General features: G+C 36.1%; 1 protein-coding gene across 1 annotated transcript in view; it reads right to left on the bottom strand.

The window, feature by feature from the left end:
- EXOC6B (exocyst complex component 6B) overlaps nucleotides 1–12,688 on the bottom strand; it is a 696,611-nt gene that overhangs the window by 163,310 nt on the left and 520,613 nt on the right. Inside the window, exon 20 of the mRNA XM_011945178.1 lies at nucleotides 2,304–2,377. Coding sequence (XP_011800568.1) covers nucleotides 2,304–2,377 — 74 coding nt within the window. The remainder of the gene's footprint in view (nucleotides 1–2,303; nucleotides 2,378–12,688) is intronic.

Genomic DNA, 12,688 nt, shown 5'->3' with positions numbered 1-12,688 from the left:
CAAGGAAGATATTCAATCAAAGTCTGGGGTGTTGTACAGGGAAGTATAAAGCCAAAGGTAATACTACATAATTTTTAAGATTAGCCTCCAATCCCAAAATTCAAAAATTCTATTTTAGAAGCCTAAATGTTTAAGAAAACATAGTCCCAGGTTTTCTGTTTAGAGTTTGAATATCTCTGTAGTTCAGAAGCCTCGTTTTAAAATGATGCTCCTTTAAATAAGTTCTGAGAATGACTAAGACAAACTGCAAAGAGATAAATATTTTCAGCACAGGATGTGGAGAGATCATTTTTTTCACAATGACTCAACCTACCTGAGGTCTACCAATAATGAGCTACAGACCAAGAACTAAAGAAGTTTTTCAAACAGTCTAGGTTAGAAAAATTATCCCTTTAAGCTGTTTTAGTAGAGACAGGTATAAGTAGAAATTAAGTGACAGAATGAATAGAAAAAGGCATACTCTTTCATTACCAGTAAAATTTTGGATTTTGGGTTTCTACCATTAAAACATTACAAAAGCAACTCTGGGAAGAAAAATGTAATAGAAAATAGGAATTTAAGCATAAATGACAGGGCTCACTGAGAGCTTACAAGTATTTGCACATTCATTCCCAACTCTGATCCACCTTATTTTGGCTGTGCTTTCTAACTTACTCCCTTAGTTAACATTTTCTGTGAACACTAGTTCCTTTCCATAGGGACCAAAACCACAAACTGGAGAGAATAACCATGCTTCCTTCTCATGAATAGTGAGAACAGAAACATTTTTCCTTGGATGTGTTTCTCCAATGAAATTCAATTTCTGCTTTCCAAGAAAAGCCAATTGGGTTAGAAGTTTCTAAGAAGAAGCAGGAGTGTGGGAGGGAATCCAACAGATATCACTTCACATACCCTAAACCAAAATCCCAATCTTTCAATCTTACATCAGTCAAGGGATTAAAGCCTGAATGTCTCGGTTGAGTTGCTAAATCTACAGGTGGAAGGTCTTAAGTGTGGGAAGAGATTGTTCCATTTGTGATCAGGCTGGTGAATCCTTAATGTGCAAGAGAACCCCCACCTTGGCCCCCAAATATTAAGTTGACACACGTTTCTGGGACACAGGCTGAATCCTCAAACTTTGGCAGGTCTATAGACACACAATTTTCTGTTTTCTGCTTAACAGTGCTTTCCAGAATTGTCATCAGATGACAGATTATACCACCGATCTACAAGGATTCAGGGGTAGCTCAGGCCATCCATTATGGGTTAAAAGCTGTTCCAGCATGAATCGAATCACAGTGGTAAGGAACTACCAATACAAGGGGTCCTGCAGCTTTAAGAAATACCCTGGGCATCTAAAAGTTTTCAGAATGCAAACTATGTCAGCTCTGAAAACAAGAGGCACTGCATCATTATGGCAGGAGAAACAAAGCCAGCCCCCTTTTTTAAACAGACAAAAAAAAGATTGTTTTAATAGGAAAGAAGCATCAGTCATTGATTCTCACTTCATTCACACTTTCTATCCAACCCCATCCATCTTAAGAGTGAAGAGATGACAGAGCCCAGTTAACTCTCTCCCTCACTGGGCCCCTGCCCACCCTGTTCCCTATATCCAAACCACTAAGGCCTACCAACCCACCCAGTTCAATCTGCAAGAAACAGTCCTATAGAATGACTGGTTCTATCTAATGGGCTTGCCAAAGCTCAGGTATACCCAAGTACCAGCTTTCATCACATTACTTTAATAGGGTTAGCATGACTGGTCCAGGCCTTTTCTAATCATCTTCAAAAACGACCACTTAGTTACCCATGACTGACCAGATTCTACAAAGGAGGAGGCGGGAAGACTTAAGGCAGCAGGAAAAAGTCAACAAACCAAACCAACAATCCAGAATGTAAAATATTTCATTTTTCTTAAATGCTACTGGCCACATTATCTACAAACAAAACTTCTCCAAGCAGGCAGTCTCTGCATCAGTGCACCTGCTTAGCATTGGTTTGCTGAGTTATCTTTTTGCTATGTCTGCAAAAGCCAACAACAGCACAATGGGTCGCATCACTTGAGGGTCACTTGAGTCCCTCTACTCTGGGTCCCTCCTCCCACCGCCGCCTTCCCTTTTACCCACAAAACCTTTAACTCCACCATAGCTAAGGATCCCAGATAGCTAAATAAAAGAGGTGGCCTCAAATACAGGGAAAACCCTTAGGTCTCCAATGTGAATCGCCAATGCCGATCCCCCTCCCTTCCCCTTTTCCTTAAGACCTGATGGTCTTCAGTCACACATCTTAAAAGAAAAACAAAAAACAAAAACACAAAGACTTACTTGTCTCAAGTCGATGAAGGCCAACTGCAGCGTGTCCTCCTGGAACCCAGGCACCGGGCCGGATCTGGCAAACTCTGTGGGAAAGAAAAGAGGATAAAAAGCGCCTTTAACTAACCATGGACAGGGAGATTGGCAGACGGATGACAGGGAAGACAAGAGAAGCTGGGGGAGAGGAGGACCAAGCTTCTAAGGAGTCATGTCTCTCTCCCTTCAGCTTCTTTGTTTGCCCTTCAAAATTCGTGTCATCAAAACACCATTAATTCCAGCATCCTGACAGCAAGGAAACTGTACTAATTCGACCTGAAATTTATTCCCATGAGCTGCGCTGGGCTTCAGAGTATTTGTTTTGTGAATGGACAAACAACTTGCAAAGGAGGAGGGAGTGGGGGAGAGAAAAAAGTTTTTCCTCTCAACACAATAAAATCTTCAGCTGTGAAACTCTTTTCAGTTCCGAAAGCTATTTATATTTTAGATCGCTGAAGGAATTTTCTAATTTCACGCTTGTCACCTCATTCCCCCAGCATTTATCAAAAAATATTCCCTGCCACATCATTAATTATTCCCTCACTGATTATTTGTATTATCTCATGACTGCATTATTGCCCGCCTCCCCCCCGCCCGACCCACATACACATACACACACACCCCAGAAGCAGAGGCTATCCCAATCCATGGCTTGGCTTTTGAGCAAAGGAATATTTACAGATATGAAAAGGTCCATCTGAATAAATCTCACTGCAAAACTCGGGGAACATTTGCACATGTCTGTCCTTCTAGCGTATTCTTTGTCCTTGACTTCTACTTCCATTCCACTCTCAAAAATTCTTTCTTCTCCTTCCTCTACTCCAATTTAATCTTAGCCTGAAGAGACTACATGAATACTATCTGCAATTTACAGTGGCGCCTTGGGTACATGCTCAGTTTATGACTCTGGCTTCTATGTCGTTAACAAGAAGATGGCTGTACAGGGATATAGGGACAAAAACTAGTAACAGTTAAGAATGTCAAATTTTATTGTCCCTGAGCCCTGCTTATTATGAAATCAAAAGGTCTTAAGTTCCCTATATACACACACACATGCACATACACACACATGCCAAATTCAAAAGTTGGGCAGTTAGACTATTCTTCAATTCTTTCTATGAAGCCCACAGCCAATCTCCTATTTACCTCAAAAACAGCCCAAGTGTCTGTTCAAAGCAAATATGAAAAGGAATGTTTTCCTTCAAATTATATTTCTATCCAGGACTGAAGTTAAGAAACTATACAGAGTTGGTATCATATTCTTCTTTTGGAATCAATAAAATCTATCAAGATATTTGCATATATGTCTAGAAAATTACTTCCAACAACTAGTGGCTGGATAGATTCAAATTGTAATTTGTGAACAAGGTTAGGAACTTCTGTTCTTTAAAAATATTTTCCATTTGGGGGCTTCTCAGACAAAGCATTTCATAAAACTCTTGCCCCACTTTTAGAAATAATGCTAATGACTTAGTTTGCAGGAATTATGAGAACATTACACAAAATGAAATTTAAAGCAATTTATTAAACTAATTAAAATATAACACAGATGTATTAAACAATATACATAATTCTTATTGTAGACATTTAAAGTTAAAAATGCCTCTTTTTTTATTTTATTGAGATAAACTATATGGCATGCTTAGCAGTACTAAAGCTTCTATTTGCTTTGGTAAGAAAATTCAAATGCCATATATAAATTAATTCTGTCGTATATTGCCCAAGTGATAACACTTTTTTAAAAGAGCAAAATTCTGGCCAGGCACGGTGGCCCACGCCTGTAATCCCAGCACTTTGGGAGGCCGAGGGGAGTGAATCACCTGAGATCAGGAGTTTGCGACCAGCCTGACTAACGTGTTGAAATCCCGTCTCTACTAAATACAAACAAATTAGCCAGGCATGGTGACACATGCCTGTAATCTGAGCTACTTGGGAGGCTGATACAGGAGAATCACTTGTACCTGGGAGGTGGAGGTTGCAGTGAGCCGAGATTGCGTCACTGCATTCCAGCCTGGGCAACAAGAACGAAACTCAGTCTCAAAAAAAAAAGTAAAATTCTAAAACTGTATGACGATTTTATGAAGGCTATGTTAATAAAAAGCTTGATATAATCCTTTGTTTATATCTACAATAGCCAATATCTGTGATAACCTTGTATGCAGGAGCTATTCGAGTTAAATGCACAATTTTCCCATACTATGCTCCTGTTAATAGCAATTCTTTGAATTACAGCCACAGCTATTCTTTTTGACTGCTTGGATTGTTAGGTGGTCAGCTAAAATTAGCTTCCCATACTTGATCGTTTCTCCCAAGGATGATGGATTGTCACACTTGGCACTGCATAACTCAAGTCTATGCTATATCACTCGAAGCATCTGAAGACTTCTCTGTCAGTACAAACCCTACTTGTGTCAAAATGGCAGCAATTATCAAGATGTTCTGCCATCCTATATATGTCCAACTCAACGGAATCACCCGTCTGAATGCTTGGGAGCTGGCTACACAATCTTGAATTTCCTTATTGGGCATGCTCCCTGTGGCTAATAGATTAAGCTGATGAAACAATTTAGAAATCTGGATGTGATACATATTTAGTTCTCAGAGTCACTTTATTGACCTTATTTTTATGACACACTGAATCTTCCAGGTTCCCAAAGGATATAATGACCTTTTAGGCTTGATTGCCCCTTTTATAAATCAAGGAATCAAAGAATGACAGTTGCATCAGGTATGACAAAGTAAAGAAATGAATTTTCACATATAGCTTATGGAAATGTCTAATGAGTATATATTCAACTTCATATTTGTATTTTTTCTCATTGCTTTATGTATATAATTCTTGTCTTCTCACATAGATAGCAAACTCCTTAGGGATAAAGACCATTTCACAAAACCAAATATCCACTCAAAATAGTAGATGTTCAACCAATATTGTGTTTTAATTAAATAAGTTACACAAATAGCAAGATTCATTGGTCACATGTACTCTTCACTGCCAATGAAAATCTCTGGATTGTAACAGGTAAGGGGTCCTTAATCTGAGTATCAATAAATAGGCTTTAGGAATTCAAGAGCTCCCTAAAATTACATGCACATTGATTAAGGGGATGGGCTTTGGAGCAATAAAAATCAGAATTTGAATCCCAGCTTTCCACTTAGTAACTCTATGGACTTACACAATTTACTTAACCTCTTTACACTTCAATATCTTTATCTAAAAAATGAGGATAATAGAACATTCCTTATAGTGCTGCTATGAGGATTAAATAGAATAACACATGTGAAGCAGTTGGCAGAGTGCCTAGCATATCATAATTGAGTATCATTATAATTAGTTTTTTAGTGTAAATATGAATTTCTCTGCAAAGAAGGTTCATAGCTTACACTGAATTCTCAGAGGGTTGGTAGCTCAAAAGAGGTTAAGAAACACTGTTCTATATCAAGAACAAAACATAAGAAAAAATTCAGCGATGGCTCAGTGATGAGTTAGTGAGTTGGCATTGCTAATTTATTTATAGGCGCTATTTAATTACTTCATTTAAAGGAAATTGATATTATTAACTACTAGTGTTCTAGCTACAGCATAGTAATTTTCATTAGTATTTTTTTAATTTAATAAATGTATAAAATAGGTATTTTGTAACTTTGTGACTCAATATTCCCTCAGAAACATGATTAACTTTTAAAATATATTTAAAAATGTTAATAGCATTAGAAAGTGCAAATATTTTTTAAAATACAGGAGAATTTGTATACACTCTAATTTCAACTATATAAAATATAATATGCGTAGAAAACATGATAGTAAGCACTCACGTCATAATGTTACCCCAGACTGCTACAGAGAGGAAGGTTATGAGGGTTTGTTTTTCTTCTTTATATTTTATAAACTTTAAAAAGAAATACAGACCACTTTTATAACCTGAGAGAAGGAAATGGAAGAACACACACAAACACATACACATTATGTATTGGAGCTCATATTGCAGTACTTTCCCTAGTAACAAGAAATATAATTTGTTCAAGATTTAGCATTACTGGCAACTAGGATTGGTCTGTAAACCCAAATTCTCAGATGCTACTTGATAGAAAGAAGAGGAAAACTACCACATGAGAGAGGGGCAAGAGGCTCCCAGTCTCTTATAATATGCTGATGCATCCTCAAATTGATTATATATACACACAAGAAGCCTCTCTTTAGAGCTTTTAATTAAAATTGTCCTTCTTTGACATAGTAAGAAGGGGAAACACATGCAATATTGGCCAAGTGAAACCAACGGATACATAGGTCACAATGGAAATTCCCTTTCTGGACTTATCTTTGCAATCCAGAATTTTTAGTAGGTTTTCAGTATCTAAGTGATCCAAGCCAGTACCAGAGATTCTGAAGCACTGGCAAGGAAATCAAGGTACTTGCTCCACTCAATGCAGAACCAAACCCTACCTTTGACCAATTCATGTTACTGGGAGACTGAATCAAAATTCAGTGAGACTAGCAAGGTAGCTTCCTCTTGGGAAACTTGTTCAGGATAGGAGAGCCTCCGACAGGTACCAACCCATTCTCCAAGAAAGCTTGGCTCTTCCCAGCAGTTCTGCCCTGCTCCTGTCCAATCATGCATGGTAGAAACTCAGAGAATCAAAGCTGGTATCAGGAACTGACGCCAAGATACCATTTGCAAATGTGCAAAATCTTTCAATGAAGAAACTGCCAATTCACTTGAAATTTATGAAGGAAATATTTTCACTTAAAAAATTAAAAGGAGGTATACAAAATTGCAGGAAAGAAGGCATATTGTCAGTAAACGAATCAGAGGAGAAAGAAAATCACTAATATACTTTACTTGCCAAATATCTAATTCTTCATATTCTCATACACACAAAAATCTATGAGATATGGTAGTCATTTTTAAAAACTATCAATTTTTCAAAAATATGCTATAATTTTATATTTCTAATAATCTTCACATTATAATGAAGTTACCAGAGGGGGAAAAGGAAGGATTCCACCCATTTCAAAATGCTTTCTAGACTTCTTGTAGGCTGATCTTAAAATTAACAAATTCTGTCACTTAGTCAAGGGGAAAGAAACAAATTAACTTTAATTTGGTACATTCACACTTGGCTGAAGAAAGCAACATATATAAAAGAGCACAGAATACTAAATTAGAATAAAATGGTAGAATGAGAGTTAGGAGGGGCCTTGAAAAGTCAAAATAACTGCATTACTCTATAATCTATATATGTAGGTAGGAAATTTGGGAGTTTATCAAAAGAAGGCTGTGAGAAAAAACATAAAGCTAATTTTTCTAAATCTTTGCAAAATGCCATAGAACAAGAAGAGTTTTCAAAGTAAGATGAACAAGGTAAAATGTATTTCAGAAAAGCAAAACTAGCACAATGTCTGGCAATTACGTAAAATAGCAATTTTGGGAGAAAAAATAACTTGTTCAAATAGGAGGAAGGTGAAAAGACAATCTGCAAAATTTTAACAAGAGGTTCCTAGATAACATCAGTATACTATTGTTTCCAGTAAACTTCCAGTTTAGACAATGGACACGATAGCATCACCTGCTCTTGCTGAATGGATTAGGAATTTGGTTTTGGCCAAAATGCCAGAGAATTAGGGGAAAAAAGCATAAAAGCCTAAGCTATATTAGCTACTTGTTTATAGCTTAAGATCATGTTAGGTCACATGTGTTTTTTTCATAGGAATGAAAAAATAAGAGCTGTTGTTGCTGTATTAACACAATGGTTTCTTGGTATCTAGCTCCCTGGAGCAACAGATAAAGGGCATGCTAGACTATGAAGTGTCTAGGGAAGCCAAGCCTTCTTGCATCACATCACAGTGGTTCCACTAAGCTAATTACAGAAAGGAGTTGATGTACTCCATAGGGAATCCAATTCAGATCCTACTGGTCAGAGAAAGGACAGCCAGAAGATAAGGAAGTAAGAACAAAGGGAGAACAATGTCAAGGAGAGAGAAAAGGAGGAGGAGGTGGAGGTGGAAGGGAAAAGCTCCTTGGAGATTCATCTAAGTATACTTGCCTAAGTGTGCTTGTATGGACATGTAATCATACAAAATAGATACCATTAATTATCTAGGGTAAGACTGTATGATGTAAATTATTCTTTGCCTTTTTATATTTTAAATATGAAACTCACTAGATCTCCAACTTCGAGAAAGACAGGGGGCTGTAGGACATTGTGCCTATAATGAACAATACTGTATTGTATATTGTACACCTAAAAATTTAAGAGGGCAGATGTCATATATGTGTTCTTACCACAATTTTAAAAAAAATAATATCCACAAATCATGTCTGACAAAGGACTTGTATCCAGAACATGTAATAAATTACTACAATAGACTCGTGTTAGCCTTAAGGACACAATAGACTGATAATGAAAGGATGAAGAAAGACATTCTATGGTAATGATGATTAAAAGTTTTGTCTTATATCAGACAAAATACACACTTTTTGGTAAAAATCTGTCACAAAAGACAAAGAAGGTAATGATATAATGATAAAGGAATCAATTCATCAGGAGAATATGGACCTAAAATTGGAACACTTAATATATGAAGCAAATATTAACAGAGCAGAAAGGAGAAATACAGCAATACGATGAGAGGGGACTTCAATACCACATTTTTAACAGTGGATAGATCATCCAGACAGAAAAGCAATAAGAAAACATCAGACTTGTACAACACTATAGACCAAATGAACCTACCAAATACATAAGAACATTCCACCCAATGGTAGTAGAATATATACTTTTCTCAAGTGCTCAGAGAACATTCTACAGGATAGGTCATATGCTGAGTCACAAAACATGTCTTAACAAATTTAACATGACTGTAATCATCTTAAGTACCTTTTCTGAGCATAATGGTATATAAAACCAGAAATCAATAATAAGAAGTTATAAAAACTCAGAAATATGTGGAAATTAAACAATACACTTATTAAACAATAACCAATGGGTCAAATAAGAAATTAAAAAGGGAATAAAATATATTGAGACAAATAAAAACAGAAACACAATATATCAAAACTTATGGGATGCATAAAAAGCAATTTTAAGAGGGAAGTTTATTTTTATTAGAATTTATTAGGTATCAGAATTATAGATATTTATTAATACCTACATTAAGGAAAATAAAAGTTCTCAAATCAACAACCTAACTTCACACATCAAGGAACTACAAAAAGAACAAACTAAGCACAAAATTAGAAGGAAGGAAATGATAAAGATCAGAGCATAATAAATGAAATAGAGACTAGAAAAAAATAGAAAAGATCAATAAAACTAAGAGTTAGCTTTCTTGAAAAGATAAACAAAATTTACAAGCCCTTAACCTGAGCAAAGGACCTAAATAGACATTTTTCCAAAAAAGACATACAAATGACTATTGGGTATATGAACTAGTGCTCAAAATCACAAGTCATAAGAGAAATGCAAATCAAACCACAATAAGATAAACCATCCTACAACTTGTAAGGATGGCTATCATCAAAAATACAAGACATAACTAACACTGGTGAGGGTGTGGAAAAAAAGAAATCCTTGTATACTGTTACTGGGAATGTAAATAAGTGCAGCCATTTTGGTAAAGAGAATGAAGGTTCCTCAGAATATTAAAATAAGTCAGGTGTGGTTGCTTCTGTCATCCCAGCTGCTCAGAATGCTGAGGTGGGAGGATTGCTTGAGGATAAGGCCAGCCTGGGCAATATAGCGAGACACTGTGTCTCTGAAAATATTAACAACAACAACAAAAATCCAAAACCAAAAAACAATGAAAAGAAAAATAATTAAAACTATAGTTACCGTATGATCCAGTAATCCCACTTCTGGGTATATAGCCAAAGGAAATGAAATCAGTATCTCAAAGAGATATCTGCACTCCCGTGTTCACTATAGCATTTATATTCATACTCATATTAACCATGAAAGCAACTTAAGTGCCCATTAATGGTCAATGGAGAAAGAAAATGTTGTATATATACAATGGAATACTATTAAGCCTAGTGTGGGGAATCTTTTACCTCCTTGGTTAACTTCTAAATACTAAATTTTAGATTAATAATTTTTCTAATGTATTATTCTCTTAAATAAAAAACAAAAAGAAGGCTGGGCACGGTGGCTTACTTCTGTAATCTCAGAACTTTGGGAGGCCAAGGCGGGTGGATCACTCAAGGCCGGGAGTTCAAGACCAGCCTGGCCAACATGGTGAAACCCCATCTCCACAAAAAATACAAAAAGTTTGCTGGGTGTGGTGACACAGACGTCTAATCCTGGCTGCTTGGGAGGCTACGGCACAAGAATTGCTTGAACTCAGGAGGTGGAGGCTGCAGTGTGCCAAGATCGTGCCACTGCACTCCAACCTGGGCAACAGAGTGAGACTGTCTCAAAACAAACAAAACAAAAAGAAGTTGCCAACCATTGTGATAATAATACTAGCTTTTATAATTGCCCATGTATGTACCTTGATTAAGATCTTCATTTATTCATATGGCTTCAAGTGACTGTCTAGTGTACTTCTATTTCACTTTGTAGGATTCCCTTGGTCATTTATTGCAGGGCAGGTCAAGTAGAAAAGAAGTTCCTTAGCTTCTATTTATCTGGTAGTGTCTTAATTTCTCCCTCACTTGAAGGATAATTTTTTTCAGATATGTATATAAAATTACAGATTATATATAAAATTATATGTATAAAATTACATATACATATCTGGAAATATATATATTGATAGGTTTTTTTTCTAGTACTTTGGATATATTGACCTACTGCATCTGGCCTCCAAAGTTTGTAATAAAAAAATCTACAAATCTTATTAAGGATCCTTTGTATGTAATGAGTCTTGTAAGTACCAAAACAGAAATGCTTACAGTCTTGTAATATCCTTCAGTTCATTTAAATTGGAGTTCTTCTGGCATGTTTATATTCATATCTTCCAGGAAATTTAGAAATTTTACAGTTATTATTTCTTGAAATATTCTCTCTACCCATTTCTCTCTCCTTCTTGGGGACTTCCAAATGGCTAGATTGGCCCATTTGATGGGTCTCACATGTCTCTTAGGTTCTGTTTACTTTTTTCAATCATTTTTCTTTCTATTCCTTACCCAATAATCTCCATTGTCTTATCATCCCATTCATTGATTCTTTTTTGTTTCTGCTCAAATCTACCTTTGAATCCCTTTAGTCCAATTTTCATTTGTTATTGTACTTTTCAGCTCCAAAAATTCTTTTTTGTTTCTTTTTAGGTTTTGTATTTCTTTATTGCTATTTCTAGTTTGCTCATACATCATTTCCATGAATTTCTTCACATATCTCTTTAGGTCTTTGAACATCTTTAAGAGAGTTGTTTTAAAGTCTTTGTCTAGTAGATCCACCATCAGGTCTTTTCCAGGAGCAGTTTCTGTTGATTTACTCTTTTTTTTTTTTTTTTTTTGCATTGCGTGGGCAATATGCAATACTTTCCTGTTTCTTTGTATTTCTTGTGATTTTTAATTGAAAACTGGACATTTGAATCTAATAATATGGCAACTTTGGAAAAAATATCCTTCCCCTTCTCTAGGACTTGCTGTTTTTTGTTACTGTTTTTGTTGATTTTTTTGTTGATTGTTACAGACCATGTCTATGGCAAGGATCAGCCTGATATGTAAACTTCAGGTCCTCTCACATCTTTTCTGAGCAGGTGCCTTTCTCTGGACCTCTACAGTTAGTTTCTAATTTTCTCCAATTATGCAATTGCTTTTGAATGTCTTAGTCTTTAATGTTTGGCTCCCAAATGGGGAAAAAGAAAAAAGAATGAAGAGAAGTAGGGAAAAAAAAAGCATGAGCCCTTTAAATCTCCTGACATCACTTCAGCCAGAGGAGCAGGAGCGAACAACAATCCTGGGAAAACAAAAAAGAATGATCACAAATCTCTGTCTGAACCTCTGTGATTAGAAGCAGCATTCAGCAATCAGAAGACAATTACCCAATATTTAGAAGACAAGGTCATTTTGCCCACTCTGGCTCCCACAAGCTGTGTGTAAGCTGCTTTGGGAACACATGCACAATTGCCTGCCATGGGATTGGGGTTGCAGATGGGTAGCTATTAGTGTATTATGAAATAAAATTGATCAAAGTTAACCACACTTTAATGCCCAAGCCTTCCCCTGGAAGTTGCAAGCGTTTTATAGACTCTGCAGTTCCAAAATAGTTACATCAGATAAATTCTGCAGTGTAATTATTGCCTAAGTGGGAAAACTGATTCCTGGTACATCCTATTTCTCCTAAACATACTCTTATCGTCAACCCAGTAATTGCATTGCTTGGTGTTTTTTTTTTTTTTTTTATTATACTTTAAG

Source organism: Colobus angolensis, unplaced genomic scaffold, assembly GCF_000951035.1.
Source record: "Colobus angolensis palliatus isolate OR3802 unplaced genomic scaffold, Cang.pa_1.0 Scaffold24, whole genome shotgun sequence".
Taxonomy (NCBI): Eukaryota; Metazoa; Chordata; class Mammalia; order Primates; family Cercopithecidae; genus Colobus; species Colobus angolensis.
Note: the sequence above shows the minus strand (reverse complement) of the source record. Positions and strands in the feature narration are given on the sequence as shown.